This window comes from Corvus kubaryi, unplaced genomic scaffold, assembly GCF_017639235.1.
Source record: "Corvus kubaryi isolate FWS band 111438036 unplaced genomic scaffold, C.kubaryi_AGA036_p1.0 37184, whole genome shotgun sequence".
Classification (NCBI taxonomy): domain Eukaryota; kingdom Metazoa; phylum Chordata; class Aves; order Passeriformes; family Corvidae; genus Corvus; species Corvus kubaryi.
Window position 1 is genome coordinate 1,627,381 of NW_024581051.1, and position 26,366 is coordinate 1,653,746.

General features: G+C 38.9%; 1 protein-coding gene and 1 long non-coding RNA gene across 2 annotated transcripts in view; one reads left to right on the forward strand and one right to left on the reverse strand.

The window, feature by feature from the left end:
- The first annotated feature begins 2,303 nt into the window (after positions 1-2,303).
- On the forward strand, positions 2,304-18,539 carry LOC121661616. Its single transcript, XR_006015051.1, has 3 exons — positions 2,304-2,315; positions 3,776-3,778; positions 18,127-18,539. It is a non-coding gene; the product is annotated as an uncharacterized LOC121661616 (long non-coding RNA).
- Positions 18,540-24,358: 5,819 nt separating this feature from the next.
- SULT6B1 (sulfotransferase family 6B member 1) overlaps positions 24,359-26,366 on the reverse strand; it is a 153,943-nt gene continuing 151,935 nt past the window's right edge. The window contains 1 exon segment of the mRNA XM_042021976.1: positions 24,359-24,458. Coding sequence (XP_041877910.1) covers positions 24,359-24,458 — 100 coding nt within the window.

Consider the following 26,366-nt stretch of genomic DNA (forward strand, 5'->3'; position numbering starts at 1 on the left):
TGGTTTCTAGGCTGCAGTAGCTGTAATGATGGGAATGGTGAAACACATGATTAAGGAGATAGAGATTAAGAATTTTGGAGATATGAATCCTAATTTCCATTTTGTTGCTTCTGTGAATTGGTGTCATGTGTGCTGTATGCACATTCAGCTTGACTTCCTCTAACATTATCTTCAGTTCTAATAAATCCTGTTATCTGGGCACCATGCTCTGGAGCTGCTGCTTCTCTCTAAACATCCAGCCTCAAAAGTACACAGCAGAAGCAAAAACATGAAAAAGAAGGGGATTGTCTGAGTTTTAGAATTATGGAGAAATAATTTATTTGCAAGAAAAATGCAGAAAAGACTGGAACACAGAGTAAAAGAAGAAAGCGTGAAAAGTAATGAACAGATCAAATACCATAATCTTTTTCTTAGCTCAAGAGCTAAGCAAAAGACACCAAAAGTCAAAACACAGAATATTTTGACACTTATTGGTGAACTTCATAGACTAAAAATTATCAGCTGGGACAAAGAAATAGCTACAACTACCTAAACAAGAGGCAATAAAATAATTATAAGCCCTCAAGCTCAACTGTTAAGTGCAAAACATGTGAGACTGGAAATTTCCTACTGGCAGAAATTCCCACAGAGATTTACCAGCTTATAGACAGAGAGACACATAAAAAACATGGGAATAGACAACCATAGAAAACAGTGTGCTCTGTATGAGTGCACAGCAGGCATTTGAGAGACAATCTAAAGAGAAACTAAATTAACATCTAATTGTTTGGCATGGAGTGAGATAAACGGAATGTGAAAGTGAATTAATGTAAAAATCTTTCTAGAGGAGGGAAATCTGGTTATTTAAATCTGGCTGCTTGCAATTATAAAGCTACTACATGCAAAATCTGTGCTGATTTATTAATCTCCAACTTACTCTTGACTCTCAAAATGTTCTTAACTGTTACCATTTGTGTCAAAACACTATAAAACATCATGGTTTTTATTTCTTTTGTGTGAATTAAGAATTTATTTAGGAAGGAGATTGACATGAATGCTTCTTACTAAGAAATACAGTTTCTCTAATTTTCTCGTACAGGAAATAGAAATGTTCAAATTCTTCTGAGTCTTATGCTGGGAGAAAAGGTAGCTGATAAGAACCCACACCAGTAAAAATACACTTCCATTCTCTTCTAATACATTTGTATGACCTTATTCTTCATATATCAGGACTCTTACAATGAAAATCCAGTTTCTCTCTATTACTGTTTTAGCTAGATGATGTTTCCCAAAGTCATTTTCCATTCAAATCATCAGTATCTGCTCAGACTTCCATTTAGTATTTCAAATAGGGATTACTACCTCTTCAATTTATAAGGGTACAAATCTTCTTCAATCACTTCTGCAAATGAATTCACATCACAGAATAATGTGAAACATTATATCTCTTACTTTCGTACATTTAAATTTCAAATATGAGATTTTTGCATGAATATTTTTCATTTCTTGCCGTACTAAATCAGGATGTTTTAATCACTCAAAAAAAAAAAAAAAACCACCACCAAAAGAAAAAAAAAAAAATAGAAGAAAGAAAAGCCTTTCCTGGTTTGTAAGTGCTAGCCTTTCTTCACAAAACTTCCTTATGAAATAAAGCTGAAACACAATTTGCAGCTACAAATCTCACATACTTTGAGAGCATTTAGAAATTAGAAGAAAATCTGGAATATCTACTGATATTTCCCACCCAGAGTTATCAGAAACCTGCTTCAAACAGGTTTGCAGAGGCTGGCCTCTTAGAGTAGCCGGCTCTGAAACTGACTTTTAAAAGTACCTGGCAATAGTTTTTTGCATAGTTTGTTGCAATACCAACCTGTTGACTCCAGCATACAAGATGATGGAGAAGGGAATTTATCTTTAGATAGATCTCATTTTAATTCCTCACATGACAAACAAAATTGAAAAAATATTAAAATTTCTAAAAAAGATAGACAAATTTAGAAAATCTTAATTATCCATAAGCATGTACAAATGTCGGTGCTTGTGGATACTTTCTGTGTGTGGAAAGAAGGGACAGGACATCATGTGTGAGAACAAGAGGCTGGCTAGTCCTGCCCACTGCAACACCTGGTCCAGTTTTAAGTGCTTACTGTCAGAAGCCATACAAAGCAACTGGGGAGAGGGGCACACCATGAGTAGGTGAGTCCAATATATCAAACAGTTGTAGTCGTTCAACAGCATAGCTTCACTCTGTGGTCAAGACTTTATGGTTTTCCATACCACTCTAGAATCTCCCTCTCAAACTTCCATCTTTGGACATGAAGAACAGCACAGCTCAGGTAAGAAGGGGAAAAGAAAAAAGGAAAAAAAACAAAAGCAAAAAAACAAAGGCAAGCAAAGAGGCTCTAGAAAGCAACTTCTGCAGACTCCTGACCTTTAGAGATTACTTAGGTACTCAACAAGTCTTTAAGATCTGCCTACGTATTTGCTGGGTTGTTCTAAATCGTGTCAGCCACAATAAGCAATAACCCTTTGCTTTCCAACTCTTCTGGACACCTACAACTCACTGGAACATATCTCAATACAGGAAAAATTATGAGTTATCTGCTTAGCCAGTCTTTATGGCGGCTTTTTGCAGGTATAGCAGCGTACAATGAACCCAGGAAGTGCCAGGGACTCACTTAAGGTAGTTCCCAGGTAACACTGCTAGACACATGCTCAGACAAACTGCTGGAGATATGAAAGCACACAGTTCTATTCCCACTCAACCAGAACAAAACCAAACCAGTGATCTCAAAGGCCCCTAGGTTCCAGTAATGGCCAGACATGGTTTTGATAAATGGAGGCAGGCATTAGCATGTGCTGGGGATAAGAGGAGAGAAGAGGGCCACTTTATGCCTGACAAAGACATCTAAAGAAAAGATAGCACATTTGGGACAGAGTCCATGTCATTATCCCCTGTAAATGACTCCCACAAATGAGAACAGAAAATATAAATACAGAAATGGGGTAATAAAAGGATTTTTTTTCTCAGTCCTGACCCAGCGATCCTGAGTAATGTAGTCTAGGGAACCCTGCATGAGCAGGAAGGTTGGACTACATGACCTCCAGAGGTCCCTTCCAACCTGAGCTATTCTGTGATCTGCTTCTCTCTGTGTTATGCAGCGAAACCCTGTCATTTCCAGGCGATGTCCACAGCAGTGTTTCTGTCAATCATAATGAATCTCAAAACACAGCTCCTGGTCACATCTTTTCCCAGACAGCTAGGAAGATAAATTACTTTCTCAGAGTGACAGACATTTTTCTGAGGCAATTTGCTTGCATTATTTGTAATAATGCAGAACACCACTGCATCCCATTACCCTTACTTCCATTGAAAACAATGGCTTTTACTCACAGTGAGCAGAGCCAACACTATTATTATTATTCAGAATCACATTCTGTGTCATGGCAACTGGGAACTTAATATCATAGTGCTGCTTTTTTTTCAAAGAACTGATTGACTGCTTTGATAGCAGCATTAATTATACCGTTGGCATTACTGCAATTAAATTAACATGATCACAATTTACCATTGACCAATATCAAGCAATTTACTTCAGACAACTACCAATTAGTTAGTTATCAAAAAAATGCCCTCCAGAGACATGATCTGCAAGTTCAGCTGTTAATCTAATTGAAGTGCAAACAGTACTGTGATTACTTATCAAAACGTGGTCCAGCAGGACACTGATGCCCTTCAGGCATCTTGGAGCCTCCACTGTTTACTTCTGAGCAGATACGAGGGAAAAGGCTAGAGAGAGTACTGTCACTATCATCTCCTTTGGAAGAGCAAAACCTATGCCCATTTGTACAAACCCCAGCACGTTTTACTGCAAAATAATTCCAGAGTTATGAGGAAATGAGTATGACCTTACTGATCAAAGGCTATAGAGCAATTCACAGGAAGCATTCTGTTCAGTATTTATTTTGACCCTAAGTCAGATTGAAAGGATGCTGAAATTTTATAAAACTTACATATTTACATATGTGCAGAATTTTTTTAAAAGCTAGAAAAAAATTCTATCTCAGAATTATGTTTTACTGATTTCTGCTGGAGGTTTAGTTCTTTGGATTTTATTTTTTTTTCTTTTTGGAATTTTGTTCACTTAAAAGATCTTTGGGGAAATTTCAGCATCATCCTCTCTGCAATATACCTAGAAACAATCAATATGTGGATGTATACTTTCTGTTTAGAAGGGGTTTTTCCATACTTACCTAAGCCATTTGTATTTTAACCTGTTTAAACAATCATTACTATTTTCTTTTTCTAAACTCCAAGTAAGTAAACTTGAAATATAAAAATAGAAAAATACCTATTCCCTACAGTGAACTGACGTGATTGTAGGAGTGGCAAAAATTTCTGCCAAATGAGAGAGCACCTCAGTATCCTGGGCCAGGCAAACAACAGACACCTTTGTAAGAGCACATCCATACCCCAGACACAAGAACTATCTGGCATTTACTTGAATATACAAGGCACCACTGCAAGCAGAACAAAAAAGTTATACCGAACCCATGAGGACTGGAAGAATTAAGACTTGATTTGTTATCTCTGTGGAAAAGAGGAAGTTAAGAAATGGAACCGTTTTGTTCCCCCAAAAATATTTGCAGGTGAGTAAGCTGATGCAGAGCTAGTGAATTCAAAGACTTATTCCACAGTCTGGCCCTTTAATATTTTTTTTCTGTGCAATTTTCAAATATTTACAAAACTCCTCCAGTTTCTTTCTCCTATTGAATAATATCACAACACAGGCACATTATAGATATCAATACAGAATCATATCTATTGTAGGTGGTCACATGATACAAGTCTTAGTCTAAAATTTAGCACAGAGAGTAGGAGTGGTTCTAATACAGCGTAAGAACTATTTAGAGAAGCTAGTTAAGATGCTGTTTTCACTCTTCTTTGAAAGTTTCTGGAACAAAACAAAAACCACCTATATTTACAAAAAACCCAAGTAGAAGACAAGAGTGGCAAGATGCCTTTCAAGTTTACTAAATACATTGCTACTCTTTAATATAAAAATCCATTTTGATTGATACATTTTAGATGTAAAGTAAATAATATGACACTGCTAGGTTGACATAGGCAACAAAAGGAAGCATAAACTCCTGAGGTCTAATTATTCATCCTGAGGGATTTCTGTTTACAAGACCAGTTAAGCTGAGGTTTTGCATTTCACTCACCCTAGAAGAAGGAAAAGGCAAATGTGTTCAATAATGTTCTTATTCTATTTAGCACGGTCAGTGTGAGAGCACAAACTCATCTGTCTCAGGTGAACAATTTAAAGACTCCAGTATAAGCTCTGGAGAAATAATGTACAGTCCATAAACTGTTCATTTCTCTCTTATACTATCAAATATTAATGACAGAATAAAAATATGGTTATACCAGTTCACAGAATTGTCAAGGTTCATTGAGGAGAGGAGGACAAAACACATTACCATTTGAATGTGATGGATACTATTCAATCGTAGCTAGTAAGTGATGCTGTAACTTGACATGAGTGCTGTCAGCACTTAAGTAGTAAAAACTTAATTTCAAAAAAAGTTGGCTCTTTGTGCATCCCAGACAATCTCGTTTAGGACATTGCACAAAAGTTGCATCCACGGTGAAAGCCTTGGGACTGTGGGCAGACTAACCATAAAGACAGATGCAACAAAACCCCAAAGCCCCTACTCCATGATTCACGGGAATCTATTTAGGATCTCCAGCATTCATAGTGCTCTGAAAGTACTGACTGCACTTTGAGCAACTTTACAGCTGACCTTAGGATCAAAAAAAATTACTCACTTGAAAATGGGATGCTCAAACAGCTGATACTTCAGAGTATAACTTGGTGGGAAGTCTCATTTGGGCTCTGTTTCTGCTGAAACAAAGAGAACAGACAGATTTAGTGTTGCATACTGGCAGACATGAATTGAGAGCTTGTTCTGCTAAGTGGTGCCACTGAAGTGAACTTTGTAAAGTAAAAAGTTGATCTAAAACCTTCTGACTCCTCCCTGAAATTCTTTCCACTGACAATAAGAGACATCAGTTCAGGCCACAGCTTCACGCTATTAGCTACAACTTATCAGGACCAAAATAGGATCCAAAATATATCAGCAAAAACAACTGTTACCTCAATAATATTCAACTCTCTGTAGCTGAATGATGTGTATTCCTGCTGTGAGTTTTGCAAATGTTTTAGTTGTCATTTTTATTTTCTTTCAGCATTAACCAGTGTGTCACTTATCTTTCATCTAGCAGACTGGCATGAAAAACAAATAAATACGTCCAAGCCTACAAAAACGTCTTCATTTTCCTTTAAAACAGAATCCTGCTTACAAATTGTTTATTCCAGTGACTGCCACCTAAGCCAGGACTGGCAAAATTATTGTCCCAAATAAATCAGCACTCTGAGAGAGGTAACTTTTTTTTTTTTCTGTTTGCTTGCCTTCTTCAGCTCTCATAACCTATTTATTTGTTGCTTCTGTTCTTGGGCTACATGTGACTATTAAGCTACTTGTTAGCAAAATATTTTGATGCTGATAACGCATTCTTCCTTGGCTTTCACTGGTCACACTAGGGTAACATAATATCTTTTTGCACTCTCTCATACAGATATTTTCATAATAAGGAAAACCTGCAAACCAACAGTCGTTAACAAATTATATGTAATTCCTCAAGCACCACTGTAAAGACAAAGCAGCTTCCAAATATATTCAGTAACAGCCTGGCCACTTGATCAGCTCTTCAGAAAATGAGTGTTCAAAAACATTTCTTTTATCTATCTGCAATCTTGCAGTTCAAAAAACACAGCAAAAAAAAAAAAGAAAGGCAGAGGCCTTCGCTGAAAACACAGCTGTAGTGTAACAAACGTACATGACCTCTTCTGCTTTGTACACGTTATGCTGCAAAATGGTTAGAAGTACAGAAAAAAGGGGGTAAATAATCTGAAATCTTGTTAAAGTTTTTTCAAAGGATGCTGACTCACAATCTCATCCATCCTTTTGAATGCCACAAAGGATAACAGTGTAAGAAAAGAATCAGGAAGAAGAAGGGGGATTGTATTTTTCTATTCATAATTATCATCTCCTCCAGCTCTTCAGTATGTCCAGCACAGATTTGCATGTTCCCCAAGGAGCTTGTCATTTACCTAATAACAGGTGACATTCTTGCAATGGCAATGGAGCTGACTGGGGCAGAGATCCCTAAGCAGGCTCCCTGAAGTGAGTGTGGCAGTTTGTACAGCAAGACAGTGCCCACGAAGAGCTGAGGCAGACAAGATCCAGCATCGAAGCCTTGCCTTTGGTCCAAAACTGCCTCAGTCAGCTCAGCTCACTGGGGTGTGATTGTATTCTCAGTCTGAAGGTTCTCCTGTAAAGAATTGGGAGCTGGCAGGGGTTTGTGGGTTAGGTTTTTTTGGTTGTTTTTAAATCCCTTGAAATGGGCAAGTTCTCTAACATTTAGTGGGTTTAGCTGAAGTGCATACAATCACTCAAGGATGCATTCTGTTCAAAGGTGAAATAGCTTGCAGTCAATGCAAAGGGTATAGGATGCCCGGGAGGCTTATTTGACAATAGCAATGCATGACATTGGTCAGTAAAATGTATCTTTTCAATTAATATTTTATCTACTGGAGGCTTATTTAAGTTATACCAAACACTTCAAAAATCTAAAGCTCAGTGATGTGTCAGAAAATACATACTCTGATATTTGCAAGCTGTTAAAAATCACCAGTCCAGATGTTTCCTTCCATTTTCTGCCATAAAAGTGAAGCAAAGTCACTGCAGCCAGGGGAATCAGCCCACTTCTGCACTGCTGAAATGGAGATGAGAATTCTACTTTTTGTTTGACATTAGCAAAGAGGTACAGGAGGACCCATGCTATTCCAAAATAATAAACAGTGATGCACACAATGCTCCCTAATACATCTATTTTTATTTTAAATGGTTTAGCCACAGCTGAAGAGCTTGAAGGAAATTAAGCTAGATCAAAAGTCCTATTCATGCTTTCCAAAATGGAATGGAGAGTCTGTCATTTTACTCATGCAAGCTCTTTCAATTCCGCCCTTATGGAACAGCGGTTTTCTGATTTGTTTCTTCCACCGTGGGCTACTGATTGTGTGCTGTACTTAAAGCCTCTTCATCTTAAAGAAAACTTATTACTAATACATTGTGGGATTCCAGAGCTACTGTTGAGTGTCCAGTAACTTTAGCAGTTCATTAGACTGAAACTAGGAACACACAGCGGGTGGGACATCTGCCTGGAAAGCTACAATAGCATCAAAGACACAAACACAAATTATAATAATGACTCATTATAAACTCTGTGTGCCTCTGGAAGAACACACATATCACAGCTTGCCATCTTGTTATCATTAAGAATGTGAAAATGCTGCTTGAAACTGGGTGAAATACATATTCATGTAAATATCCATATTTATAGGAAAGAGAAAAAGTGACAGTTAAACCATATCAAAGTAAAGGTAAAACACAACACTGATGAAAGCAAAAAGCCTCTTTTAACTATGCACAGAGATCTTTCAAAAAAGAAAAAAATCCAAAAGCAGATTTGTTTTTAGAGCAAATATGTGAACATGGAAATCCATTTATTTTTAAGGGATAGGTAGTTATATGGTATTTGGTGTCCATAGGAAAACTAAGTAGTTTTTTAGACTATACACTTTTTCTTATATTAGGACTGTGGATATCCCATCCCTGGAAGAGTTCAAGGCCAGAATGGATTTGGTTCTGAGCAACCTGGTTCTAGTGTAAGATGTCCTTGACCATGGCTGGGGGTTGGAACCTGGTGCCCTTTAAGTTCTCTTCCAACCCAAACCATTCTCTGATTCTTTGATTTTTGCTTCCTCTAGATCATTATAGCTGTTGTTCAGGATCCTCCTAATGTTACATTAAGGTATAAATTTTAGTCCATGTAACCTGTTTGCATTCACAGGGTTTTTTTGTCTTAGCCACATTTGGAAGTACATTATACCATGGTGTAAGAGTTTGTAAAAGTGAGGCGAGCCCTAGTCCACAACTACCAGCACAGGATTTAGAACAAGTTGGTATTACAGAACGGATTAATGGTGAAATAACAATTTTGAGAAACACTTAAATGGTAGAAGGTTCAATACTTAATAAAAAGTGGTAAGAAAGCTTTATTGACTGAAGGTCAGAGAGAAAATTCTGCCTTATGCATCCCTAGTACTCTACTCCCACACTGAAGTAAATCCAGAAATACAGGACAATGGAGTCAAGATTACTTCAGAAAGAATTTGGCAAATGTATATTCCATCCTTAGCCAGGTCCGTCCACTCTCAAGATGGAGAGAGTTAAATTCTGTGAGAACACTTTCTGGAAGTTTATCCAATATGTGTACTTTGCTGACTACAGCTTTTCAAGGGATTGATTTCTCAAACATACTGAACAAAAGAAAATGCTGAAAACAAAAAAAAAAATTATTAACCTAAAATTTTCTTCTTTGAAGCAGCTTACACAAAACACCCAGGTTTGGAAGTGAATTGCTAGCCTTCGAGGCACCATTTATAAAATAAACTTCTAGCAGCAGTCTATCTGACTGTCCCACACCCAGAAGATAACATCAAAGGGTCTCTATCTCTACTGATGATGATATCCTATTAACAACAGAAACATTTACAGGATTAGGGCAGCATCACTAACAGGTAGTGAAGACAACCTACTCTCAAAATAATCCTTACACATAATGTTGTAGTACTTCCTTGAAAAAAAAAAACAACAAAATATCAGTTACAAATTTTAACAGATGAACAGTGGCATGAGCCAGGATCTCCCAACACTCCCAGCAAGTTCTCCAAAAACAGTGAACATGAAGATGTTGAAATTGCTGCCAGCTGCACTGGTGTGTATGAATAAATACATGCCCTGGGACAGAGGTAGTCACAGGATATTAGAGGAGTGAAGTAGCACAAATGGTTTTTATTTTTCATAGATACTGGCTAGTGACTACTGGGCTTGCCCATGGCTAGCATCATGGAAACACTTTTCCGCATCTTAGTCAAGGCCATTTGCCAGTGTTCAGTATGCTTATCTCTTTCACAGCTACTTTGTGCTGGCTAAGTGCCTCTCCCCAGCTGTCTGCATGCTATCGTGAACACAGTCAGCACAGCGAAATCACAGTGCACACAATGCTAAACCCACCGGCACCTCAAGGGCAACTTTCGGCAAACATTCCCTTCTATATTAATCTAACTTTTCCTTCAAACACACTTGTGATCCATTTGTTCACTGGCTTTTCCCATCTAAATTCCTCTGAATAAGCTGTGCACCAAATAAGAACTGACAACAAGCAGACATCAAAAGGGATTTAGTTTCTCTGGACTGTTTAATTCCTGAGGGGCACGCACAGCAAAGGAGATGCATGGATTCCCTGTGCAGCAAGGCTTGAGGTTTTTAAGAAAATGTTTCATGCCAGTGAACATCACAAAATTTTAAGAAGTTTTAAAAAGAGATAGGAAGGGAGAAACACAAAAAGGGAGCTCTGGTGCTTTCTTAGGAAGGGAAGAGAACTTACAGAAACAAAGAAAAAGAATGAATAATTTAATGCCAGGCAACAAAGAGGTACCAAAAAAGGAAACAGGCAATCAAAAAAAGAAAAAAGGCATAAATCTGGAGATGCCTGGCCCCTGAAAAGGAAGCATGCACAGCAAAAGGAGAGTAAACAATAAATGATTTACCAGACATATTTCTTCAACAAATTGTTGAAGGAGGCTAAGAGCACCAAGGACCATCTACCAACCACCAGTTTCCAGACACCACTGAGATCCACTCTTCTCACTCTGAAGTACTTCCATGGCAGTACAGAGCCTGCTAGCTTCCCAGGGCCACAGTACTGCAGACAGGGCTTGCCTTCACTCTCCCAGCAAAACATGGGACAGCCAGGGAGCAGCAGGGCACCCCCAGGCCCAGGCAGGTCACTTTCCACAACCAGGTAGCTTTACCTGGGGCCACGCTGCAGTGCTCCGAGGCCGTGTCCACCTACAGGAGCAGAGCTGCATGATAACCCTCTTGTACCATGTACCCTGCTCAGGCTCCAGGAGCTGCTGGGACCCACATGGCTGCTGGTGCCCACAGGGGTTGTCCCAGGGCGCAGCCTGCAGCCAAGCTTCCTCCAGAGGTACCCAGCTTGTTCAGTGCATGCCCACGTGAGGACAACACCAAGACAGCACAAGCAGGGCTATTGGAAGGCTCATTGCTGTGTGTCCACACAGATATAGCTACAGCCTGTTCAAAGAAAACATGATCTGAGCCTGCAGAATTCACTAGAAGCTGTGGACACCAAGGAGCATTGAACCCAGGCCTTGGATAGGAAGCATATAAAACTCCTTTCAGGCACTACCCCATCACAATGACATCGACCCCTTCTCCATAACTCAGAGGTAGTTTAAAACCTTGTCTCCTTCTTTCTGTTCGTTTCTTTCTCTAGAAGTCAGAATAAAACCCAGGCACCTGCATCTGCCTAGAAGAAAATTATATTTTTATTTATGGAAACTTATTTTCTGACATACTCCACAAAGCCCAATATTTTCCCTCTTCCAAAAAGCACCTAGCATTTTAACCCAGCAGTCCATGATATCCACACATATAGAGGATCTAATTCAGACAGAAGAAATTGATTTTTCACCTTAATCTCACTGCATTTAACAGAAGGAGATAAGGGGGCAGTTTATTGGCAGCTTGACTGACCACTGCTGCCAGCAAGACTGACCAAAAGTGGGATCCTGAGGTTACAAAATGAGCAATAATTCATCACAGGTTGCTTATAACCTGAGTTACAGTATTTTTCTTATCAATCTTGCTGCTATCATGTGGCCTAATGCTCTGCTACAGGGAACAATTACTGTTACTCAAAGTAATACTGCTTCTTGGGGGAAATATAAACGTAACTGAAACCTAAACAATATGCTTTGCTCTTATGCAAATAAGTCTGGTAATAAGATAAGGAAAGACAACAAAAATAATGGTAAGAAATTGGCAAAATCGTAACAGTTTGAGAAGTTCCCCATGACACATCTGCTGTTTTTTAAATGAGACAATCTGTTCATTGCAGGAGCTGCTTCCTGAAATCCAAGTTTTCTCTTCTAATACCAACCACTTTCAGCATTACTAAAGCCTCATTTGTTTCCTTTCTTCTGGCCCTTCTTTTTCTGTTGTTATGAGAGGCCTTTTGATAGCCTAGAACAAAAAAATCACTTAAAACTTTGAAAAGTTCAGTGCCAGTTTCCATAAAGCATTAAAATAAACTTTTGTGGTAACAGCAATAGTTAGCACAGTCACAATCAAAATGATATTCAGTAAAGAATATAACTTCACAGTGCTGTAAAAGGAGATACAAATGTGAACTCCCTCAAGTGATACTTATTCTTCATATTCTTTTTTCTACCTTTTATTGTGCTTCCAGATACCATCCTCCCTTTTGCCTTCCAGCAGCACTCAACAATAATGTAAAATTATTGTGATGTTGCCATGCATTAATAAAGCTAGTCCAAATCACCTTATCCTGAGAAGCTGACCAGAGAAGTATTCCCTCTGTGATAGCAAAGTGTTATTTGTTATGCTCCCAAAGAGTCAGTAAACAAGGTTCCTTATTGTTAGAAAAGAACCTCTAAAGAGAAGATAATTTTATAAGGACACCCCTATGTATACTTTCATATAACCTACACAAACTATTCTTGTCTTCTCACAATTTTATTTCCTCTGTGGGATCATTTTATTTTTTCCAATAGAAAATTATGCATTTTAATATCTTTACTTTTTGCCATTAACAGGAGAACAGTTATAGTTTGAGGCTATTTTCAAAAATGCAGTCTTTAAATAACATAAAGGGGAAAAAAAATTAAATGGATCAAGGTATTGGAAGTACATGGCTTGGACCAGGTAATCCTTTTCTCTCTTACTAGTCCAGTCCCAAAGTTTATTTCAAGTAACAGTGCCATTACAGGGATTCCTCTTACCTGTAAGGTCACTATGGAAATTCAGGGGAGTAGTAATACATTTCATTAACCTGACAGCTTTTTACAATTAAATAAATATGTATCATTTTTGTTTACCTAATTTCCAAGTAGAATTTTCAAGCATTCATTTCATTCATTATCTTCTGCAGCAAAACTCTGTCTTCTAAGAACAAAATGGTCAGCCTTCCAGAAGAGCAGAAATATCTCAGATGCATGTGCAATACCTCTTGCTCTTAGAGGAGGAACTTGGACCCTCAGCACACCACACAGGCAGGAACCTTACCTAAAGCAGAGAGTTGCTCTATTCCCTATTTTTCATTAAGTACATCACACAATGCTGAGCAGATCCCAATAGTAAACCCTCAGGAAAATTCCATTCTGATCATGTTAGACAAAGACGTGAAATACAACAGGATTCACATAAATGATTATCTAACTGCTACTGCTCTCATTTTAACTTTAATAATTCATACTCAAGAGTCACAGAGAATGGGCAGTAAGAATGGCTGTTTCTTTATGGTTAGGACATTTGCAGAATAGGAAAGCACATCACTGTGTCGATCTTCAGCAAATACTTGTCTAAACAAAGCAGAAAACTCAACGGGAGAAACAAGAAAAAAATCACCCCAAAACACACGCTGACACTCTTCTTAATTTGGTCTTCTTGCAGACAAGTTTAGGTGCAATCCAGAACAGAAAATATTTTGTCTTGGCATTGAGATCCTGAATGCCTTCATCTACAATGACTGGATCTTCTAGCAGGCTTCCAGGTCACAGGGTGCACCTAGTTTGGTTCAAAACTGTTTTTGAAGCAGATCGTCCAAGTATCCCTGCTTACTGTGCTGTGCTCCAAATTTGGCAGAGATTTCAGAGCACATAAGCAGGAAAGCCTTGGGAAAAAAAAAATGGAACACCAAGCCACTCAAAGACATTCTCCAGGACCTCACCTGATTCCTTACAGTGACTAAGGGACATTCAGTTCATATATCAGTCTAGGAATAGACCAAAGAAAACCATGCTGAAACATATAGTGCAGATGTTAAGTCCTCACCATCTGTCTGCTCTCCAGTTCTGCTTCTACTGTGTTGCTTTTTTTTCTGCTATAGATGCAAGATGAATTTACTTTTCTGGGCAAATTTAAACCAACATTATGAACAGTTTTTAAAGAATAAAGTCTGCACATTTGGATTAATCTTCATATTTGCCAGAAAAGGTTCACTTTTCTAGAGCAACTCAGTGGGATTACCAGAGCTAACTGCATAACTAAATTCCAACAAAAAACCAGCACCCAGTAAACTTGGAGTAGTCACATAAGATTTACAGTGGCCCAAAACGGCCAGATCAGTTTGGAGTGGGTAGCAGCTTTAAGAGCCCAGCAACTTAACAGGCTTGGTGGCTTAGCTAGTCTGGAGAGAGATGGAAAAAGGCAAGTGAGTCTAAAACAAAAATTTGTTGATCGTGGCACAGGCCAGTTAGCAAACGCATCACTGAACAGAACCAGAGGCAAGATTTAGTGCTCCAAGCAAAACAGAGCAAAGACCATATCTACTGAATTTTACTCCTACACAGTTTTCCTGTTTAGTGAGTAAAAAGATATACCAGCTGTAAATCTATTGTCCCAGCAGAGCTGCTTATGTCTCAAGCAGTAATAGTCATAAGCAGTTGAAAGTGCAGTAGAGAACGTTGTTACTCCAGGTGGTAACCAAGGAATCAAAAAGACAAGTTTTTCTCAGTGGACTTCGAGACAACACAAAGGAAGATAGCAGAGTCTTTCTTGGTGTTTGCTTAACCCATGCTCGTTATGATCTGACTAGTGAGAGATGCTTCTGCCCAAATTAAGGTGTAAAGAAGACCATATGCCAAAGTTAATAATACAGATTTTATTAAACAGTAAATGTGAGGTAGAGAAATAGAAAAGTGGGGGAAAGGGGAAGAGAGAGAAAGGTCAAACAGAAGATAGTCACCACCCATGGATCCAGTGACATCCCACTGGTCCTTCTTCACCCTAGGTTTCTCAGTGGTGGGGGTCTCAGAGTCATTCTTCTGGGGTACCACCTTTATACAGTCCAAGTTCCATATATCCACAGGGTGGTGGCAGATGCCATTCCCATAATTTGGGAATATGATATGTATGACCAGTTGCTTCCTCTGCCACAGTAGGAATTTCTGTTTGGATCACTTAACCAGGATGTGTTAATCACCATCCTGCCTCACAAGGCCGGGAATTAGCACCTTTCTGTCACAAATTCCTCCCTTCTGTGCTTATTGCAAGTTCTTGCTGTGGTGGCTTACCTTATGGCAAGTTCCTTCTGTGGCCTTGACAGTGTTTGAGACAGGCAACTGTGTTCTTTAAGTCCTTACAATGTTGGAAAGTAGAATAAGTCTTGAAGTTGTCATTAGGAAATCAGAGATAACCTAAAACCATAACTAAGGTTGAATTCCCCATGAAAATGATTGAGAATCAAAAAAGAGCTGATCTTTGCTGATGTAACACAACAAAACCTTGAAAAAAATCTTAGGAATCATTTTTAAAAGCTCTAAAAATGCTTTTATAAAGAACCTATTCTTTTCAGCATTTCTAGCATTAATGCCATTTCATGTAAAATAAGAAGAGTCATTGAAAATGTCAAAAGTAATGCATTATCAAATGTTATTTACAAGCTAACCAAGAAAAGACAAAGTTTAATATCAGAATTGTATGCAACCCAGAGTCCATCAATAGTACTACTTAGCAAAAATGTTCAAAACAGATTAAACTAAATGCATTTTAGAACATCTATTCAAATAAGCTAAATTGATCACTGAAACAAAAAATCTGCTAAAAAAGACAGCAGGAAAGAATCTTGGAGATGCCCTTTGTGAAATTATTCCCTCTCTGTTGTACGGTGAGGCAACACACAGGCACTCATGGTGCAGGTACACAATAGCACACTCAGTCAACTCTGTTGGCCAACTGACACTGAAAGGCTTAAGTCATTTTCGAGTGAAGAGCTTCATTATCTCATGTATGGCTTCAAATGAGCTATATCTAATTACCAGCTTTTCCCTCCTGCAAAATATGAAACATGCAAATTGTTTAGGATTTGAAACAAAACTATCCCATAATCATAACTTCCTAACAAGCTGCTGAATCATGTATCCTTTATGCAAAAAATCTGGGGTTTTTTTTTTATATTTTCCACAGCAAATTACAGTGTCTTCTTTTAACATCTTGGTTTAACATTACTGGTAAAAATACTTGTTAGTTAATATTACACCATATTCTTCTAAAATAATTTACCTGAGAATAAGAGCTTCTAAGTCATATTTTTATGGTTGGTTTTACATTATTCTCATATAATTTTGTCTCTCTTACAGAATATATTCTTCCCCATTTTGCATGGTATTCTTGTCATTTAACTCTAGTAGTTAGATACAAGCAGATGCCTTAAAAGCCAGCCTTCCTTTATAGGCTATGGGAAAAAATATAAGACCCCTAAGGTTGATTCAGCTTATCTGGAGCACCCACTTATTGCAGAGGGTGATCCATGTCCTCTATATCTCTGTTCCTGACTAGCAGAGCTACTTTGAAGAAGCCGGTCAGACAAGATGAGACCTATTGCTAATGCCCTACAGACATATCTGCATCATCAGCTAGCACAGTGCAACAGGAGTGCATCTGTAGAGCAAAACACTTGGTGCTGAGAAGCACACTTCCACACTAGGTACGCTTCAGGGAGAGAGGGAAAGCACTGTCTCAAGCTTACTGTAGTCTGTCCCCACTGGCTGAAAGCCCATTAGCAGCTGGAGCACACTTAGGCGTGCTCCTGCACACAAGAGTTTGGGCCTGGCAGTTTAGTTTTATCACCAGCCTCCACAGCCCAGGACTGTTCAGTGAGAACCGAAAGCAGTAAGTGCGAAAACCCAGGAGGTTCAAGTTAAAAGCATGTCCTTTGTCCAAACTAAACTGCTAATATAGATATATCATGAGTCAGTATTGGTGCACTTTGAAATGCACTTCAGGCTCCTTTGTTTGGCACATTCAGTAGGTGCCCTACATCCAGGCAATTACAATCCCTTTTGTCAACTGCCCACTCTCAGTATCAATGCTGCCTTTTGACCCTCATATTGGACTGCCTTTCATTAACAAAAATGTTTTGAATTAATGCCCAGTACCAGCTATGCCACCAGCTCTGCCACCCCTATTGAAAATATCTTACCAGGCACTTCTGTGTTTGTATCTGACACTTTCATGATTTTATATATACACCTATGTCTAATCTCCCTCTCTTGTGCCACAGATGGCTGATTTAAGAGACAAACAGCAAAAGGACAACAATACTGTTGACAGTGAAGTGAAAAGCTGTTGGCATGAGTTGAAGAGCAAAAGATTCCAATGCTTCCATTGGCACTCCAAGATGGGACCCTAACTCTGCCCGGCTGCTAGATCCAGGGGTAAGCAGATCTCCCAGCCACGGCCCTGAATTTTCAGGGGGAGCTCAGCTGTCCCCTGGCTCACGGCAGGAGCAGACAAGGACCATCTGCACCAAATTAAGGTGTTTGCTATTTTTTGTTAAGCAGAAATTCCCGTGGGTCCAGGGTTCGAGTCCCCAAGGGTGGGTTGAAAGTCCCAAGGAGACTGAGTCTCTCAAAATAGTCCTGGGCAAAAGGAAAGGTACCTTTAAGGGGTTGGAGCCCACAGGGGTTGGACCCCACTGTCATGCCATGTTGCTATTTTTTTACTGAATTATTTTGGATTTTTCTTTTGGAATGAGTGGGAGAATGAGAAGGAGGGAATGAGTATAAATAATATATGTTGGTTTGGAGTTTAGCCTTGTTATCCAGAGGGAGGCAGATTGTATTATTGGAAGGGAAAGGTTTTAGCTATTGAATTGAAAGCATCCAGACCCCCAACGCCTTTCTAATATAGCTCCATCTGATTTCCCCTTTGAAATCCCATGTTTAGTGTGTGAAAACAGTTGTGAAGCTTGTATTTGTGTGCATGTATTAATTGTGAGAGAAAGTGGTATTGTACTTCTACTAGGAGGAGTGGGTGGTGTCCAAGCTGCCAGAGGAGAGAGCTTGGTATCAGACTAGAAAGAGCAGGAATAAAGAACTTGGCAGAAAATGAAGGTGTAGCTAATGTTAGAGTGAGGGGAGAGTGGCAGAGAATAATGAGAAATTTGAGAGGAACCGGTTAGAAAAGTACAACAAGTATATGCAAGAAGGGATGAGGAAAAGGCAAAAGCAAAGGCAAAGGTGATGGCAGAGGTTGTAGGAATTGTGGACATTACGGTTAATAGATTTGGGTGTTTAGTTCCCTTTTCTGCTTGGTGTTTTGTGCAGAGCTGAAAGGCTCCTGTTTGGAGGGGACCCATGTCCCTGTGCGTTTTTTGTTTTGTTGTGAAAAACCAAAATCAGCAGGTTTCAGTCCTGAGGACAATCTGGAGCTCCTATCTTCTGGGGAACCCTCCCCCACCAGTCTGTGGTTTACTGTGGAGAACTAGAATTGGCAGATTCTAATCCTGAAGCCAATTCTGCAGCTGCAGCCTTGTGGAGATGGTGTTGCCCGAGGTATTTATCATGCAGCTTCCTCTGGGGGGGCTATAGAGAAACTTTAGTAGAAAATGCCTGTCCTGAGTGGCCAGTGAAGAAAAAAAAGAAAGAAAAAAAAAAGTTTTGTTGTCCTTCCTTGTTTAATTTGTTAGTCACCTCTCTACTCCTAGGGTGGACTTGGTAAAAAAAAAAAAAAAAAAACCCTGAGATAAGGAGCAACTGGTTACTAAAAGAAGATTGATTACTAAAAACGTGCTTGGTTATTAAAAAAAAAAAAAAAAACCCCCCGGGGGGGGGGGTTTTAGGCAGTAGCATTTCTTGCTGCCAAACTCAATCTTGTCCAAAAAGAAAATCGCTACAACAAAAGGAGCAAACTGATAAAGTGTGCTGCTCCAAGGCGAAAAGCAGAAGCCTACTAAAACCCTGAAATTAAAAAAAAAAAAAAAAAAGCAATTCAAATGCCTGATTCACAGACTGCAACTCTCGCAAAACTTTCAAAAGCAGTCTCACTCCCTCTGCTGAAGAATCAATTGGAGGAAACCCCACTGAAAACCTGTGAGAAACATCAAAAGTGGTGCAACAAGCACTTCATAGAACAAGAACCAAAACTCCGCTTGAATAAGTTAATGCAATTAACAACTTGTTTCACTCAGACATATTTTTCTTTTTTTTTTTTCAGGGAAGTTTGTTTCTTTTCTAGGAATGTCAAACATCACCAAAGATAAAGCAGATTGAGAGCAAGGAAACTTCAAGCAAAATCACACCTAAATGTGATAACCATTGCTTCACTGTCACTTTGTGTTAGCCCCAAAAAGTTTTACTTCTTTTTTTAATAATTGGTCTAGTAGGCCAAATTTTCACTTTTCTTTTATAAGAATCTACCAACACATGAGATGGAGCTGTGTGAAAACCAATGAAATTTAAAGTGCCACCATAATTGCTCACATTGTCAGTTAGTTAATGTTTGTAATTTGTGTTTTCATTGCAAGTGACTTAGTGAGAGATCAAATAGAAGTTAAAGCATTCTACATATTCTTGAGTTTAATTTTTGTTTAACTTGTTTTGTCTTTTTACTGAAAAAATGTTGCAGCTAAAGTCTTATAGATGTATAATTTGTCTCAACCAATATTATCCTGAGAGTTGGTATAAGAATTTATACATATTTGAAATCCTACAAATATGGACTAACCTTCCCAGTTCTGCCTCAGAAGTCTTCAAAATTATTATAATCTGGCTAAATTTTTTGTATTTTCTAATTAGTGAATTAAAGAATCTTGACAAAACACAGGCAAGTGCTACATGAGAAATGATTGGATCCCCCTTCCTAAACCAAGAGGAGTAGCCATGGACTGCAGATAAGACATGAATAAAATACAGAAAAGCCTTCTACCAGCTCTCAAACTAATGTGCTGTTGAATCTCATGCCATATGTTTTAAGAGGGTATTTTAACTTTGCCTCGCCCCCCCTATTTATAGCACATTCTGCAATCTCAGCTGTAGGTGCAGAAAGTGATTAAGGCAATTTATTCACTAAAAAAAAAAAAAAAAAAACCTACTTGAGGTAATAAAACTAAGTTTGAAAGAGAATTTGTTTCATTTTTAATCCCACCAAAAATAAAGCCACAGTTTCTAGTTTGTGTCAAGATTAAATGGCAACAGTGATATAATCTCCTAGAAAACAGAGCATAGCCCTAATGTAAAGATATGTTTGCATGAGAACATTTTGTATGAAAATGTTTTGTGTGTTAGTTTTGTATCATAAAAACTAATTCTTCATAATGTATAGAATTATACAGCAGAGTAAGAATATTATAACAAAAACTGTACAAAGAAGCTGCAACCAAAGAAGACTCCCTGAAGTCCTAATCAGGTAAATTAAACCACTAAGATTAGATAAAGGGAAAACCCATTCTTTGATCATCTCAGGCCTAGGGAAAAAAAAAAAAAAACAGACAAACAAGACTGAAAGAAGAGAACTACCCATAGACAGTGAAATAACAGATCAAGTGATCCCATTAGTATGGGATGTTGAAATTCCAGGGAGATCAAAACGGGCTGATTATTGAACTACTGGAAGGGGCACAACCAGTGTCAGTTAAACGATATCCACTAAGGCATGAAGCACAAGTAGGAATAGAACGAATAATTACTAAATTTATTGATCAAAGGTTGTTGAGAGAGTGTAGGTCTTCCTACAATACCCCAATTCTACCAGTACAAAAGGCAAATTGAAGTTTTCGGTTAGTTCAGGACCTGAGGGCAGTAAATACAATATCAAAAACACTACATCCCATAGTGGCCAATCCTTACACTCTACTTACAAAATTACAAAGTGACTGGGTGTGGTTCTCAATTTTAGATTTAAAAGATGCTTTCTTTTGTCTGCCATTAGCTGAAAGCAATCAGGAAATTTTTGCCTTTGAATGGGAAAATCCGAAACAGGGAGAAAGAGTCAGCTCACATGGACTGTACTGCCGCAAAGATTCAAAAGTAGCCCCATAATATTTGGAGATCAATTATTCCAGGAACTGGAAGCCTGGACACTGCCACTTGGGGAAGGTGCACTTCTGCAGTATGCTGATGACTTACTAATAGCAACAAGGACCCATGAAGACTGCAAGGACTGGACTGTAAGTCTTTTAAACTTTCTGGGACTAAGTGGATATAGGGTGTCCCCTGAAAAGGCTCAGCTAGTCCTCTGGAAAGTTACAAATCTGGGATATGAACTGGCAGGAGGAAAGAGAGCCTTGGGAAATAACCTTGGGAGAGAGCCAAGACAGCCTTGGGAAGAAGGCAATTTGTCAAATGCCCTGGCCAACTACAACCAGAGAACTGAGAACTTTTCTGCGAACAAGAAGATGGTGTAGATTATAGATCTACAACTATGGAGTAACTGTGAAACCCTTGTACCAGCTCCTAAAAGAAACTGAGAGGACCCACCTGTGCTGGACACCAGAGACTAATAATGCATTTGTAACTCTGAAATGCGAGTTGATGCAAGCTCCAGCACTGGGCATACTGGATGTCATTAAATCTTTTCTGTTGTTCTCACATGAGAGACAAGGACTGGCGCTGGGACTTTTGGCACAGAAGCTGGAACCATACAAAAGGCCGGTGGCTTATTTCTCCAAGCAGCTGGACGTGGGCAGCCAAGAAGAGCCCTCCTGCCTGCGTGCAGTGGCAGCTGTGATCCCGAACATAGAAGAAGCTCGCAAGTTCACACTGGGCCAGCAGATAACTGTTTTTGTCTCTCACACAGTGTCAGCAGTGCTCACACAGAAAGGAAATCACAGGTTAACCCCATCTCGCTTTCCCAAATACCAGGCTGTCCTAGCAGAATCGGAGGATGTGAGTATCCAAGTAACTAACGTTTTAAACCCAGCAGCTTACCTCCAGGACAAAGTTACTGAAGAGACTGTACAGCATGACTGCATTGAAACCATGGAGGCAGTTTACTGCCCAGACCTAAAGGACTCTCCGCTAGAAAATGCGGAAAACTGGTTCACCGATGGGAGCAGTTATGTCAAGAATGGTAAGCGGCTCGCTGGGTATGCAGTTACAACCACAGATGCCATCATTGAAGCAAATCCATTACCTGTGGGGACGTTGGCTCAAAAGGCTGAGATAGTAGCCCTGACTCAAGCCCTGGCATTAGCCAAAGGTAAACCTATGAACATTTGGACTGATTCAAGGTATGCTTTTGGGGTGGTACATGCTCACGGGGCTAGCTGGAAAGAAAGGGGCTTATTGACCTCACAGAAGAAAGAAATTAAGAATGCTACTGAAATCTTAGAGTTGCTGGAAGCAGTGCGAAAACCTTCAAAAGTGGCTATAATGCGTTGTAAAGAGCACTCCAAGGGTAACACCATCGCTGAACTGGGAAATGCTATGGCAGCCAAAACAGCAAAGGCAGTGGCTAGTAGGATTCAGATTCAAGCCCTAGCTCTAATCCCTTCTAGCATCCTTATGGGTGAAAAATCCCCCATCATATGACACTGATGATTTTAATTAGAACAAGAGAAGGGACAAATAGGAACAGATGGGTGGGCTAGGATAAAGGGTCTCATACTCATACCCAGAAAACTGTTAAAATTATTTATCCAAAGCGAATGTTGCATCCGATCACCTTGGATGACACTTCTTGGGAGTTTAAAGAGGTATGAAACAAACTTACAGGATGGTTATCCAACTTATCCCGGCTTAAACAATCGTTTGTAATAGTTATTTGTATTATTGCACTGTTATTTACTGTTTGTATTAGTAGTTATTGTTGTATAATGTTATGTACTTGGAATTGCGATGCTTATGCTCAGTGGCAAAAGCACAAACTTAGAAGCAAAGTAGAAAAGGGTACTCACTTTCAAGACATGCAAGATTTGTAAAGAATTACAAATGACCAAAATAAAAGGGGGGATTGGGAAAGGGGTCGATCAATAGTTAACTCATGTAAGCAGAGGTAACTATTAAGAGACAAAAAATGTTAATTACAAAACCTAAGAAGCAGGATCCACCTTAATCTTGTCAAGATAAGAACAAGAATTTGTTTTGAAGCAACACAGAAACCACTGAATCATTCTACAAAGGACTACGCATGCTCCAGAGAGAAAGGTGAAAAGTGCATTGTGATGCCTACTAGCCTTCATCAGAAAGACCCCCGAGGAAGAAGAGGAGCCTTCCTCAGTGCGACCACCAGGACACACCACACATGTGTGACACATATGCTAATGATATTAATGACTTCTGAGAACTAATTTGTATAGCCACTCCTAGCCCAAGGAATGTGATGAATATTCATGAATTTTACCCATAATGTTGTGTTGTAGGAAGTGCTGTGTGTGTGTTTGGAGGAGCGATCCCCCACACCCGGCACACCGAAAAAAGCAAATACCCACCTCCCGGACTCTGTCTCTGAAGTGTCTCTTGGCCTAGTTTGGGGTGATTCACCATTTTCTCAAATACTTTATTCTTGCCTTTGACCTTAATGAGGTTTTTTTTCACTATTCAGGTTTTAAAAGCCTCTGATGAACCTAAGGGCAAAACATTTTCGTTTTCAATAAGAAATCAAGCCAAACACGGTATGAGGCAAACTAAATTGAAAAGTACTCCCTGGGAAGAAAATAAAGACTAATAATGGACATACTGAATCACCTGATGGTGAGTTTCACTACAAATGTCACTGCTAAATCAGGCATCCTTTGTTACCATGGGATTGCATGGAAAATTTAAATCTCACAAAGGGAACCATTGATTTTAGAAGATAAAGATCTGCTAATAATGAACCCAGCAACAATATAACTTCACAGATATTTAGTAGTATAAGCTACATGTCTTTTATCCTTTGGGAATGCACAGCCAGACAAAGGTCGTTCTGTTTTGTTATTCATATCAGCACATTTCACTTAGGAGGCTCTTCAACCATTCAAAAGAAATAAATGTATTTGTAGAAATCAGTATTTTGCACATGAAGCACAGTCACTAACATGTGCCTTCATTTCAGGAGTGCTATACATTTAAAATTTCCAGTCCAATTTGAGTTGGAAGCCGCTGAATGATTCAGGAGAGCTAAAGCAGTAATTCACAATATCTTCTATCAGGAGCAAAGGCAGAATTGGTATTTATCTCCCCTTCTACTCCCATATCACTATTAGGAAAAGTTACCAAAGTCTAATCTCATCACCAGAAATAAAGGTTTTTCTGTTCCCATATCCCAAGCCTGCACTGTCACTTCCCCCATGGCTGTTTCAGGACCTCCCTGTGACCACCTCCACAGATGAGGAGAGCATGGTTAGAGATCATTCCTGGCCACTGAACCACCTGAAGAGAATTCACCATGCCCAGAAAGCACACGGAGAAGGCGAGCCATTGAGTTCACCACCTTCATATGCCAGCAGCTCCCACCTCCTCTTTCTATATCGTCCCTTGCACCTGCAAGTCAGAAGGGATTAAAAATGTCTAAGGTAGAACTACCCTCCTCTTTACATACAAATACCTGTGTTTCCCTGGCAGCTCTTTGGCCCTCAGGGGCTCCTCAGTAGGGGTTACATCAGCCCTCAGAAGCAGCAGATCAGACTCAGGATAACAAAATACCATGTAAATTATGTGCTTGCATCCATGCGATGGCTAAAATCACCTCTGCAGCACAGTCAATGCCTTGAACTTAGGTCAGGTTGGGCTGAGCTAACTAGAGGAGCAAGTTCAGCACAAGGCTGAAACACCTTTCCTAGAAGCTTAGGAAATTCTTGGTGAGTACCTCATGTTCCTGCACTTTTGGCCAAGCCAGCTAATTTAAAGTTAACTTGGGTACACCCTGATGCACAGTCACAGTAGCATCTGTGCAAGAGTAGAAAAACCCTAGATAATTTGTCTTTCCTGGTCCAATACCATACTGCTTTGTATTTTGTTACTACATAACTGATGAAAAATGATTACAGAATATTCCAGTACTATCTGAAAGCATTTAATATATAATACACATCGGCACACAATTCACGTGAAACAAAGCTTTAAGAACTTATTATAAAGATTCAAGGGAAGCTGGAATTAAATGCAAAAGCTCCAATACAGATCTGAGAGGCTTTATATCAGTTTTCCATTGATATTAGTGTATTACTACTAATTTACATCACTGTAAGGAAGAACACATACACACCCAAAGACTATAAAAAGACCAAGCCCATAAAACAGAAAAAGAAAGAGCAAATTACATTAACAGAGGAATCCATTAAGCTGCATATATAATTCCTGAATTTGCAGCACCCCACATCATAAATTGCGGCATTTATTTTTATTACAAAACACATTTTAACCAACAAAAATTTGCCTTATTAAACTAAACTAGAAGTTTGACAACTAAAATCTGTCAGAATAGTCCTGAGAGAAAGTTCTTCGGAGTTCCCGTTTCACAAGCAATTTGAGATTTGCCCTTAACCATCTTTAGTATTAAGGCTTTTTGCTGAATTGTACCCTAAATTCTAAACTCAGAGCTTTATAAATATTACAGAATTTTTTTAGTCTATTTAGTGTCATTGTCAGCTCTGTCAGACTACAACAGTCCTGTCTTCACTAGAAATAGAAAAGCTAGCAGTTGTCTCACATACAATAAAATGCAGTGAATTACCACAGAAAAAAAGTATCTTGGAAAAGAAACAGCATGATTCATGTCAAAGTTCTCAAAATTGCATAGAAAGACATTTTCCATCATCATTAGAACATCATGCTAAAACTTTTGTAACCTTACTTAGTGTTCTTTCTACTGACTACCATAATGTATCCCACAACCCTTTTTCGCTTCATATCAAAGCAAAAATGAAACAGAGAAAGTGACATGTTCAGTGCTGTCATCCCATTTCATGCTTTCCACAAATACACAAAATTGGCTTCAGTGAGGGGTAGAAGTTTCAGCCAATAACTCAACTGAGCATTGTAATTTATCTGGACTAAAAGTACAAAGATATCATGCCTTTATACTCAGTGAATTTTTAATCAAATCTCTGCAGCTGTTGTTTCCAGCATTTTTGGTTTTGTTTACTAAGAACACTAATTGAGGTTCTGTACAGCAAATGTTTTCACATAGTAAACATTTGGTTCAACATTTTAAATATGGTGAACTAGTCTCAAATAACAAATATGTATACAACAAGAACAAAAACTGTTCACAAGCATTCTTCTAATTGTAGGCAAGAGCAGTTGTCTCATACTATATACTATGAATTATTCTTATGTAATACATATAGAGATATTGCTTGAAGTTTGTCCCAACTGGCAGCCTGGGCCTGAATTTGCAGTGCAAGTTTCATCTCTCAAGAGACTGAAGCTGAATAGCAAATGTAGATC